Source organism: Arachis hypogaea, chromosome 1 (genome assembly GCF_003086295.3).
Source record: "Arachis hypogaea cultivar Tifrunner chromosome 1, arahy.Tifrunner.gnm2.J5K5, whole genome shotgun sequence".
Lineage (NCBI taxonomy): Eukaryota > Viridiplantae > Streptophyta > Magnoliopsida > Fabales > Fabaceae > Arachis > Arachis hypogaea.
This window is the reverse complement of record NC_092036.1, coordinates 104,232,273-104,243,292: the sequence shown is the minus strand read 5'-3', so window position 1 is coordinate 104,243,292 and position 11,020 is coordinate 104,232,273. Positions and strand designations below refer to the sequence as shown.

The window sequence follows — 11,020 nt, the reverse complement described above, 5'->3', positions numbered from 1 at the left end:
CATTCACTTGGATCAAGTTTTTAAAATCTTCTGTATTTAGTGGTTCAACATTCACTTGGATCAAGTTCCCTTAGTGGTTCAACATTCACTTGGATCAAGTTGGGTACCTACGGATAGGATGCATGTTACCACCCCTAATTGAAGATTTATTTTACTGAATTCAAATGAACAAATGAATTAACTTTTAAAGAAAACATGTGGATTGAAATGTGATAGACTGATAGGGCAAAAATGATGCCTTACATAATCAGTTAGTAGATAATGACAGTTACATAGTTATTGAATTACATACGCGATGTCTAGAAAATGTAAGACATCTAACAACCACAAGATAGGTATGAAATATCAAGATTTTAAGATCTAATATTAGGTGCAACACAATAATTGGATCACGTCTATGCAACACGATTTGTACAAGTGTGGAGTCTAATAGCAAGGTGCATTTCGGTGTATCTCAATGTACAATAGTATTAGTAATTGGAACTCAGTTTTCCTTTGGTCATGTTAGACATTGAGAACTCACAATACAAAATAAAATGCACAGGGAAACCTAAAGGGCCAGGACGAAAGGCCACACTTCGTAAATACAAAATATACTACTTTCCCTGCCCTGACTGCCTAGCGCAACATTACAATAACATTGTCATTCTAAGCAATGTACCTAATATTTTGTCGTCAGATAACATAAAATCTAAATATGTCAACGAACAAAGTGATTAAAGTAACAAGTTACAGCCAAATAAGTAACAACTTCCTATATGAACCTAGCAACAAGTAGAAACAGGTTTCTAAAGCTTCGGGCAGACCCATACCCTGCAATTAGAACAACACAGAAAAACATATTTGTCAAATTCTATATGCAGTTGCCATAACAAGCAATGTTTAATGGTCACCATGACATACATATATGGCATGAGTTGGGAGCTAAGTATAAACCATTAAGGATCAAGGGAAAATGGAATTTAGAGATGAAACTGATAAGTAACATGCCAATTCAAGAATCCATGATACCATAACAGTTGAAAATTACAAATTCCATGTTATTCAAATCTTGTATAAAGAGCGAAGGACACTTATCGTGAGGATATACTACTAGAGAAACTGGTTTTGGAAACAGATTTAAGGAAATGATAAGAAAGAGACCACCAATTAGGACAATGAAAAAATGTTAAATTAAAAGGTAAAAAGGGTTAACCTTATATGACAAGAAGTGATCAGATCTAACAGGTGTCAGACTGTTTAAATAGATGATGGCGTCCCAACATCTCTGATATCCCTAAAGCAGATATGCTTTCACATCCAAGCAGCTCCTGAAGCTTTTCGTCGCATAATATCACCATTCCGTTCAAAGGATCCTACAAACAAATTTTAGATAAAACAATCAGCAACCTTCTTAAATCAATTTTTTTCCCAAAAACATAATGTGACAACAGCTCTTAAATTTTCTTTCCTTAATTTTATTATTATTATTTATTTTCATCTTTCAACCACAATTTGAATCCAAAAACTTGCTCAAAAAAGTTTACAGTTTCATTGAAAATGACCACAACAGAAATATTAGAGTGTTAAACTCTCAAGGGTTGGACATGGCTACAAACCTCCAGACGATTAACCTTTATGTACTCCCAAACAAGTCTTAAGGCCTCAGATTGTTGCATCTCCCTTTCCCCAGCGCCCAAAAATTTGGCAAGAGCTTCAGATATTATTACGGTAGAAGAGGCAGGTTCAGGCTGTTCAGCACTTTCAACTGTAGGTTCAGTATCTACCTTGATCCTTTTGGCTTGAGGCTCCTCTAAAGTGACAAAAGTGAAAGACACAAGTGATAAAGTATCAGCAAAATTGAAGTTGTAAACATAATAATGCAGCCTATTTTTTTTTTTTCAATTTAGCTATTTACTTACTTGTAGGTCCAAGTGGGATGATGTGTTTGGCCAGCAATTTATTCATCTTGAACATGTCAGTGCAGTCGGTCTCAAATACCACACGCAGTGCATCATCACAAATGATCTTCCTTTTGTTACCAGGATCTTGGAGATTGTTTTTCCTTATGTAGGCCCATAGCTGCCTCACAATCTGAATTGGAATATATATAAGTTTTTCAAAGTACTTTTCATGAAATAGTGGTTATCTTCACATAAATGAAATTAAAGCTTCGAAAAATAATGCAGGATGCACTTGACTAATTATGCTAGTTTGGGTAAAAAAGATTACCTCGGTTCTTGGCAATGCCGGCTCACCAACAATTGCCTGAAGTTCAGGAGAAACACCACAAACTTTGTTAAGTCCACCAGCACCACCTCTTCTTTTGCCTCCGGTTGAAACACTGTTAAAACATTTTGTAACGGATAATACAACCAAATCATGTCATACATATTCATCCCATAAACTAGTCATGAAGAACTATCCCTTTTACAGAAGGATTACTCAAAACACATGCCTTTCATTAACTTAAAAGCAAAAATATAAGCAACTGGATGCAGTACTTTGGCAATAAGCAATTACTATCGCTTCTGATAATTGGCATCAAACTGAAAAATAAAGAATAGAAGAAAGCCACAGTCACAGTATAGCATGGACAAGCAAAACACCGGTGTCGTTCATGTTTATCTAAGCTGTGGCTACCTGAGTAAATCTAGTTGTAATTGGCACAGAATAATAAACGGCGCATTTTAAAAGAAAAAATGGCATGCGACAAATACTCAAATATCAATATGCAAAAAAATAACACAGAACGATTCCTAGTCAATGCATAAGAATAAATAAATATAAACTATACAACAGCAGCAAGAGAAAGCTTGAAAACAACAAGGGAGCAGTTTCTATTTTTCTAAGGTAGAGACAGAGAAAGGAAAGAAAGGGGGGTATTCCAATAAACATAAATAATAGCGTTGTAACAGGGAAAAGGACATGACAAGAACAAGTAGTTTACAAAACAAGTGGGTAAATAGCTACAAAATTATAACAAAAAAAATGAACCACGCCTTCCAATAAAATAGCAAAATAAAACCCCAGTTTCCAGAAAATGGGACCATGCTCCCACTGCTACCGTAACAGAAAACCAACCCAACATCTTCATAACAGTACCTCGGACGAAAGCGAACAACTCTAAACCCAAAATCTAAGGAAACAAAAGCCTAGAACCTAAGATCTTAGTTTACGCGACAACGACAAAAATTAAATTAAAAACAAAGAAGAAAACACAGTTCTTAAGTTCAAGATTAAATTTAAAAAAATGTCACCTTTCTTTGGGTGGTTGAGGCTGAGGAAGGGTAAGAACATCGGCATTGTGAGGGTAGTGTTGGGGTTTAGTCTGCGGTGGGGGTTGCGGCGGAGGTGGGTGGGAGTGGGGCGGTTGCTGGAAGTTGATCTCGGTGTGAGGATGGAGGGCAAAATGGGGAGGAAAGTGGGTGGTTGGGAAATGTGGTTGGGGTTGATGGTGAGGGGCAAAATGGTCTTTGGAAGGCGGAGAAACAAACGGTTGCTGTAGATGGTGGTGCTGCTGCTGATGCTGTTGTTGTTGCTGCTGTTGCTGATGCTGTGGGCGGAGGAGAAGGTCGATCTGGTCTCTGATGAAACCAGCCTTGTGCGATAGGTCCAACCCTAGCTTTGCTTCCAGCTGCTGAACGACGCCGTTCAGCGTTGTGATTGAGTTTGGTTCCGAGTGACGCAGCAGAGACTCTACCCCTTTCGCTATTTCCTGGTCCGACACCATTTCTTTCTCTTCTTCACTTCACCACCTTCATATACCAACAGAAAAACAAACGGCTATACCCTTCTCTCTTTCTTTCTCTTTCTCTCTCTATTCTTAGCTGCTTCTCTCTGTCTCTGTCTCTTTCTCTCTCTTCGTCTCTGTCTATCTCTCTCTTTATAACACCGAAATCACCAAAATACCCTTTCTTCAGATTCATAAATGGTATGGCATATGAAATGACAACTATGCCCTGATCTTATCCACTCTGTGCTTTCTGCTGACAGACAGGTGTAAAAGAGTAATTTTGACGGATTGATAAGGGGAAAAGAGAGGAGTGGTTGAGGGGTAAAAATGTAAAAAGAATAAAAAGGTAGAAAACTTGCAATGGCATCTTGTAGGGGGGTTAAAGACGACTAGACGAGGATGAAATGATATGAGAGTAGACAAATGGATAAAGTGGAGGACCCGAATGAAACCGTTTCCTCTTTTAACAAAGGAGAGTGGGGTAAAGTGAATGCGATGTTAAATTACGCAATTGCCAATTTCAGTTTTTTGTTTAATTTTTTGTTCTTATTCAATTCTTTTTACCTTCGAGAAAGAGGAGGGCATGGTTTGAAACCAAATGTGGGAATCAATCGAGTGGTTAAGGATTTGGGGAATTTGGTCAACTAATTAAAAGGATTTGGAATTCGTGGGGCGGGATCTAATGGGCCAACAAAAACGACTATGGTTCCATTCCTTGGTGTTATTGGTAACTTCGAGCAACTCCAATGGGAGCAACTCCAAATTATTTCTACCTTAATTGAAATTACTTAAAATTAAAATTTACATTGAATATTATTTTTAAAATAATATAAATATTAGTAATGTTACGGATCCGGCCCCGGACCCATGACCAAAGCCCGAACCTGGCTTACCGGGTCAACCCATCTCATCTTTCTAGAAGGCCCCGAATCGGCCCTCTAGATCTTCTAACTAACTTTCGAATTCAAACATCTCCCTTATCTTAAGCAAATAAGATAAGATAAGATTATCACCATCACCTATAAAGGGAGGACCCAGGTCCCTCCAGGTAATCATTCATTCCTCACACCTTATACCTCTTAGATCCATTCTGACTTGAGCGTCGGAGTGTCTTTGCAGGTACCTCCCCTCCGCTCCATCTGGGCCATCCAACGTCCGATCCAACTCGCAGGTTCCCGATCCTCCTCAACACACATCAGAAGCATTCTGTACATTGGCGCCGTCTGTGGGGACCTGCTACGATCAGACCGGATGGAGGACATCCCGGAGGATAACCCATCAAACCAGGACGATTCCCAACCACGTCGTCCGGTCTCAGAACACCGTGAAGCCACAAACCAAGCAAAAATAGCAAGCACCATCCACCACGCAAACGAACACGTCACAACGGACCCACAACATCCTGAGAAAACCAGAGACAAAGCGGCACAAATCATCCAGGAGCTCTGTCTCCGGGTCCAAGAGCTTGAAGGCAAGTTAAACGACGGAGAAAAACAAAATAACGGAAGCCATGCAACTTCCAGGTCAAGATCCCACCGCGGCAGGTCGTCAGCTCGGCAACGCAATAGGAGAGATGATCGCAGCGCTTCACGCAACCGTCGACGCGAGAAATCCCCTGAGCGGCGATACGACAAAAAACACCATCGCAACGCCTCTCGGGATCTAAATCGACAACACGATTCAGACGAAGACCGCAGATACCGAAGCACCAAGCGCACGAGAAGCGACCACACCATAATGGGAGCTACACCCTTTACGTAAGGAATTTTAAGAGCAAAACTCCCCAGAGGTTTCGACAAACCCACCGACATGAAATACGACGGGACTAAAGACCCGCAAGAGCACCTAACGGCTTTCGAAGCCAGAATGAACTTAGAGGGAGCATCCGACGCAGTCCGATGCAGAGCCTTCCCAGTAACCCTTGCCGGACCAGCGATCAAATGGTTCAACGCCCTCCCGAATGGGTCCATAACTAGCTTCCACGACATCACAAGAAAATTCATGGCCCAGTTCACAACCCGAATCACCAAGGCTAAACACCCCATCAGCCTATTAGGGGTCACACAAAAGCAAGAAGAATCCACAAGAAAATACCTCGACCGCTTCAACGACGAATGCTTGACGGTCGACGGGCTCACGGACTCCGTCGCTAGCCTCTGCCTGACTAACGGACTCATGAATGAAGACTTTCGCAAACATCTCACCACCAAACCGGTATGGACCATGCACGAGATCCAGAACGTCGCCAAAGATTACATCAACGACGAGGAAGTCAGCCAGGTCGTCGCTGCCAATAAACGGCAACACGTCGGCAACCAACACGGCAACCCGACTCCTCGTCATAATGGACCACCCAAAGAAAACCAACGAGACCACATCAGACCGACCCACCGACCACCAAGAATAGGAAAGTTCTCCAATTACACCCCCCTAACAGCACCAATTACGGAGGTATACCACCAAATAGCAGATCGAGGCATCATCCCCAGGGCACGACCACTCAAGGAAAGGACAGGAGGAAACAAAGCCCTCTACTGCGACTACCACCGCGGATACGGCCACAAAACTCATGATTGTTACGATCTTAAAGACGCCCTTGAACAGGCCATACGGGACGGCAAACTCCCAGAGTTCGTCAAAATCATCAGAGAACCAAGGCGCGCCGACAGAGACAAATCGCCAGAGAGAGAAGGACGCAACCCAAGAACTCAAAAACCGCCCAGGGAAAACACAGAAGAAGACCCGACCATCATAGTGAACGTTATCACGGTCAAGGACGTGCCGAATAAATCAAAAGTAACAATGAAGAAAGACCTTAAGGTAATGGCCGTCAAAAACCACGACCCAGTCGCCACTACCGACAACACGATAACCTTCTTACCCGAGGACTGCCAACACGGCACCTCGGCCGAAGACGCTCCTTTCGTCATATCAGCCCGAATCGGAACAGGACTAGTGAGACGAATACTCGTCGACACGGGTGCCGACTCCAACATCCTCTTCCGAGGAGCCTTCGACAAACTCGGACTCCGCAACGACAACCTCCAAACGCACCGCCACGGCGTCACGGGTCTCGGAGATAACTTCCTCAAACCAGACGGCTCGGTTACTCTCCCCATCACCATAGGAACAAGCAATCAGAGAAAGACGATCCTTTCCGAATTCGTCGTCCTAAAAGATTCCACAGCCTATAACGTCATTCTCGGAAGAAAAACAATCAACGACTTCTCGGCAGTCATCTTCACCAAATACCTCCTCATGAAATTCAAAACCGACGACGGCACCATCGGAACCATTCACGGAGACCGGGAAGTCGCCGCCGAATGCGACAACAACAGCTTAGCCCTAAGGAAAAAATCCCGGGACGCAGCGGGAATATTCCTTGCCGACCTAGACGCACGACTAGACGGCCAACCCAGACCGGAACCAGAAGGAGACATGGAAAAACTACAGATAGGGCCAACCAAAGAAGAGTATACTTTCATCAACAGAAACCTCCCATACGACCTCAAAGAAGAACTCTCCCAACTTTTGAAACAAAACAGAGACCTATTCGCGTTCACACCAGCCGATATGCCGGGAATAAGTCCCGACCTGATGTCTCACCATCTGGCAGTAGACCCCCTAGCCAAACCAGTGGCACAAAGAAGACGGAAAATGTCACCAGACCGAGCCGCCGAGGTCCGAAAACAAGTGAAAGCCCTACTCGAAGCCAACTTTATCCGAGAACTCCCTTATACGACTTGGCTAGCCAACGTCGTACTAGTTAAAAAGTCAAACGGGAAGTGGCGAATGTGCGTCGATTACACAGATCTCAACAAAGCATGCCCGAAAGACGCCTTCCCCCTACCAAACATCGACGGTCTAGTGGATGCAGCGTCCGGACACCGGTACCTCAGCTTCATGGACGCATATTCCGGCTACAACCAGATCCCAATGCACCGACCAGACGAAGAGAAGACAGCATTCATCACTCCAGACGGAACCTACTGCTATAAAGTAATGCCCTTCGGCTTAAAAAACGCCGGAGCCACCTACCAGCGACTCGTTAACAAAATATTTCACAACTTAACCGGAAACAAAATAGAAGTTTACATAGATGATATGCTCGCCAAGACGGAATCCGGTGAGCAACTAACCGACGATCTAAAAGTCATAATGAACACCCTGCGAAAACACCAAATGCGACTCAACCCAAGAAAGTGCGCTTTCGGAATGGAAGCAGGAAAATTCCTCGGATTCATGATCACACAACGCGGAGTTGAGGCAAACCCGGAAAAATGTCGTGCCGTCCTCGAGATGACAAGCCCCAAAAACCTCAAAGATATCCAAAAGCTCACCGGCCGACTAACCGCACTATCCCGGTTCCTCGGAGCTTCGGCACAGAAGGCAATCCCCTTTTTCAAACTCATGAAAAAAGGAACCCCCTTCAAATGGGAGACAGAATGCGAAGAAGCTTTCCAACACTTCAAAAAGGTCCTAACGGAACCTCCAATCCTCGCAAAACCCCAAACAGGGGAAACACTATACCTATACCTCTCCATAACGGAAGAAACAATCGCAGCAGCACTCGTCCGAGAAAACGAGAAAAAAGAACAGAAGCCCATATACTTCATAAGCAAGGTGCTACAAGACACCGAAACACGCTATTCACGACTAGAGAAGTTGGCTTTCGCGCTCCTCTCGGCATCCCGACGACTACGACAATACTTCCAGGCCCACCCCATAACGGTGCGAACCGACCAAACGGTCAAACAGGTATTACAGAAACCCGACCTAGCAGGAAGAATGCTAGCATGGTCCATCGAGTTATCCCAATTCCAGATCAGGTTCGAACCCCGAAACGCGATCAAAGCACAAGCCTTGACCGACTTCATCGCCGAAATGACTCCGACAAAGCAGACACCCGAGCCACGGAAACTGCATGTCGACGGCTCATCGAACTCCACTCACGGAGGCGCTGGAATTATACTTGAAAACCAAAATGGGATCACAATAGAACAATCAATAAGATACGACTTCCCAGTATCAAATAACCAAGCAGAATACGAAGCCCTTCTGGCAGGCCTAAACCTAGCTCGGGAAGTCGGCGCCAAGATACTCGAAGTTAACACCGATTCCCAGGTGGTATGCTCCCAAATCAACGGGAGCTACCAAACCCGGGACCCCCTGCTCCAACAATACCTCAAAAAAGTAAGCGAAACAAAAGAAGGATTCGAAAATGTCTCCATACACCACGTCCCCAGGGAGCGAAACGCCAGGGCGGATCTACTTTCCAAATTAGCCAGCACGAAGTCAGGACACGGCAACAGATCGCTGATCCAGGAGGTCGTTAAGTCGCCTTCCGTATCAACGGAAATCCACGCACACCTAACATCCTCAAATCGGGAATCCTGGACATACCCGATCTTACAATATCTCCGCGACGGAGTCCTCCCACCAGATCCGAAAGAGGAAAGGCGAATAAAGAGAGAAGCCGCCAACTATACCATGATAGCAGGACAACTATACAAACGCGGATTCTCGCAGCCCCTACTTAAATGTGTCGAACCCAGGGACACGGAATACATACTCCGCGAAATCCACGAAGGATGCTGCGGTCACCACATAGGAGGAAAAACGCTAGCCCAAAAAATCGCCAGGGCCGGCTACTTCTGGCCAACGATCATCCGAGATTCCATACAACTGACAAAAAGCTGCGACAAATGCCAAAGGCATGCCAATCTCCACCAAGCCGCCCCACACCAACTCAGCATTATATCGGCTGAACGGCCATTCGGCAGTTGGGGAATCGACCTCGTCGGGCCCTTCCCCACGGCACCCGGCCAACTCAGATATCTCATCGTCGCCATAGACTACTACACCAAGTGGATTGAAGCCGAACCCCTGGCCTCTATCACGGCTACCCAATGCCGGAAATTCGTCTGGCGACAAATCATTACCCGGTTCGGAATCCCCGAAGTCATCATCTCCGACAACGGAACTCAGTTCACAGACAAAAAATTCAGAGAACTCCTAGAGGGATTGCATATATCCCATCGCTTCAGCTCGGTAGAACATCCCCAAACAAACGGGCAAGTGGAATCCGCCAACAAAATCATCGTCAAAGGACTTAAAAAACGACTTGACGAAGCCAAGGGGCTATGGGCAGAAGAGTTAGGATCAGTACTATGGTCGTACCGAACAACACCCCAAACGAGCACGGGAGAAACGCCCTTCCGACTAACATACGGCGTGGAAGCAGTCATCCCAGTGGAAATCGGAAACCCCAGCCCCAGGAAAACGGTCGGAGGCAACGACGAAGAAGCAGAACGAGACCTCGTGGACGAAGAAAGAAGAATAGCTCACGTCAAAGAGCTAGCACTCAAACAAAGAATCAGCCTAAGGTATAATCACGGCGTCATCCGACGAGAATTCGCGGATAACGACCTCGTCCTACGACGAAACGACATCGGCCTCCCGACCCCAGGAGAAGGAAAACTCACACCTAACTGGGAAGGACCATACAGAGTCAAGGCCGTAATAGGAAAAGGAGCGTATAAACTCGAACGACTAGACGGCAGCGAAATACCAAGAACTTGGAACGCGGCCAACCTACGAAGATACTATACTTAAATAAGTCATTCTTTATTTCCCTTTATTTTTTATTGTTTATTGTCTTTCAAAACCTCGGGTACTCTTTCCCTCACGAAGGGTTTTAACGAGGCCCAACTATTCAATTAAAATTTTTTTTTACAAGTTATTTTCACTTCATCCCCATTACAAGTCACTACTGTTTCTTAAAACACGGAACGAAGACACGGCCATCGCTGGAGGACTGATCACCCTTCAGGCCGAACGCACGGATATCCAAAAAACCGACCAAACGAACGGTTACGTTAGAACAAACAAATAATACGGAAAGGCCCGAACGGCCAAAAACACACCACAAACGGATCATACAAAAGGCCCAGACGGCCGGAAATACTATTAAACGATCCCCAAAAGTCACGGCCCTTGGCCATACCAAAATATTCAGTAACTAACAAATTCAAAAATAAAATACAAGAGGAAACTACTCAAATATCTACAATCCGCCCATCACGGACGGTCTTGAAGGCTCCCGTCACAGACACATCCACACCAGGGGCCAACACCCGAAACTGCGCCTTCATCGTCTCCTCGGTAGCAGCAATGGCATCCCCAGCATCAGCCAACAAAGCCGCTTTCTCCTTCTTCAGGGCTTCGACCTGAGCCTTCAGAGTTTCCGACTCAGCGAGGAGCAAGGCAGCTTGAGAACTTGCATCTGAGGAACGCTTCCGCTCT

General features: G+C 45.0%; 2 protein-coding genes across 2 annotated transcripts; one reads left to right on the top strand and one right to left on the bottom strand.

Moving 5' to 3' along the window:
• Positions 1-450: 450 nt before the first annotated feature.
• LOC112706170 (uncharacterized) lies at positions 451-4,209 on the bottom strand. The gene is made up of 6 exons (XM_025757332.3): positions 3,240-4,209; positions 2,212-2,323; positions 1,902-2,073; positions 1,599-1,792; positions 1,196-1,355; positions 451-813 (listed from the first exon to the last, which is right to left on the bottom strand). The coding sequence occupies exons 1-5, from the start codon at positions 3,710-3,712 to the stop codon at positions 1,221-1,223; spliced, it is 1,086 nt and encodes a 361-aa protein (XP_025613117.1). The 5' UTR covers positions 3,713-4,209; the 3' UTR covers positions 451-813; positions 1,196-1,220.
• Positions 4,210-5,524: 1,315 nt separating this feature from the next.
• Positions 5,525-10,536, top strand: LOC140183803 (uncharacterized). The gene is made up of 3 exons (XM_072233066.1): positions 5,525-7,396; positions 7,832-10,101; positions 10,482-10,536. Exons 1-3 carry the CDS (start codon positions 5,525-5,527, stop codon positions 10,534-10,536), a joined length of 4,197 nt encoding a protein of 1,398 aa, XP_072089167.1.
• The last annotated feature ends 484 nt before the right edge of the window (positions 10,537-11,020 follow it).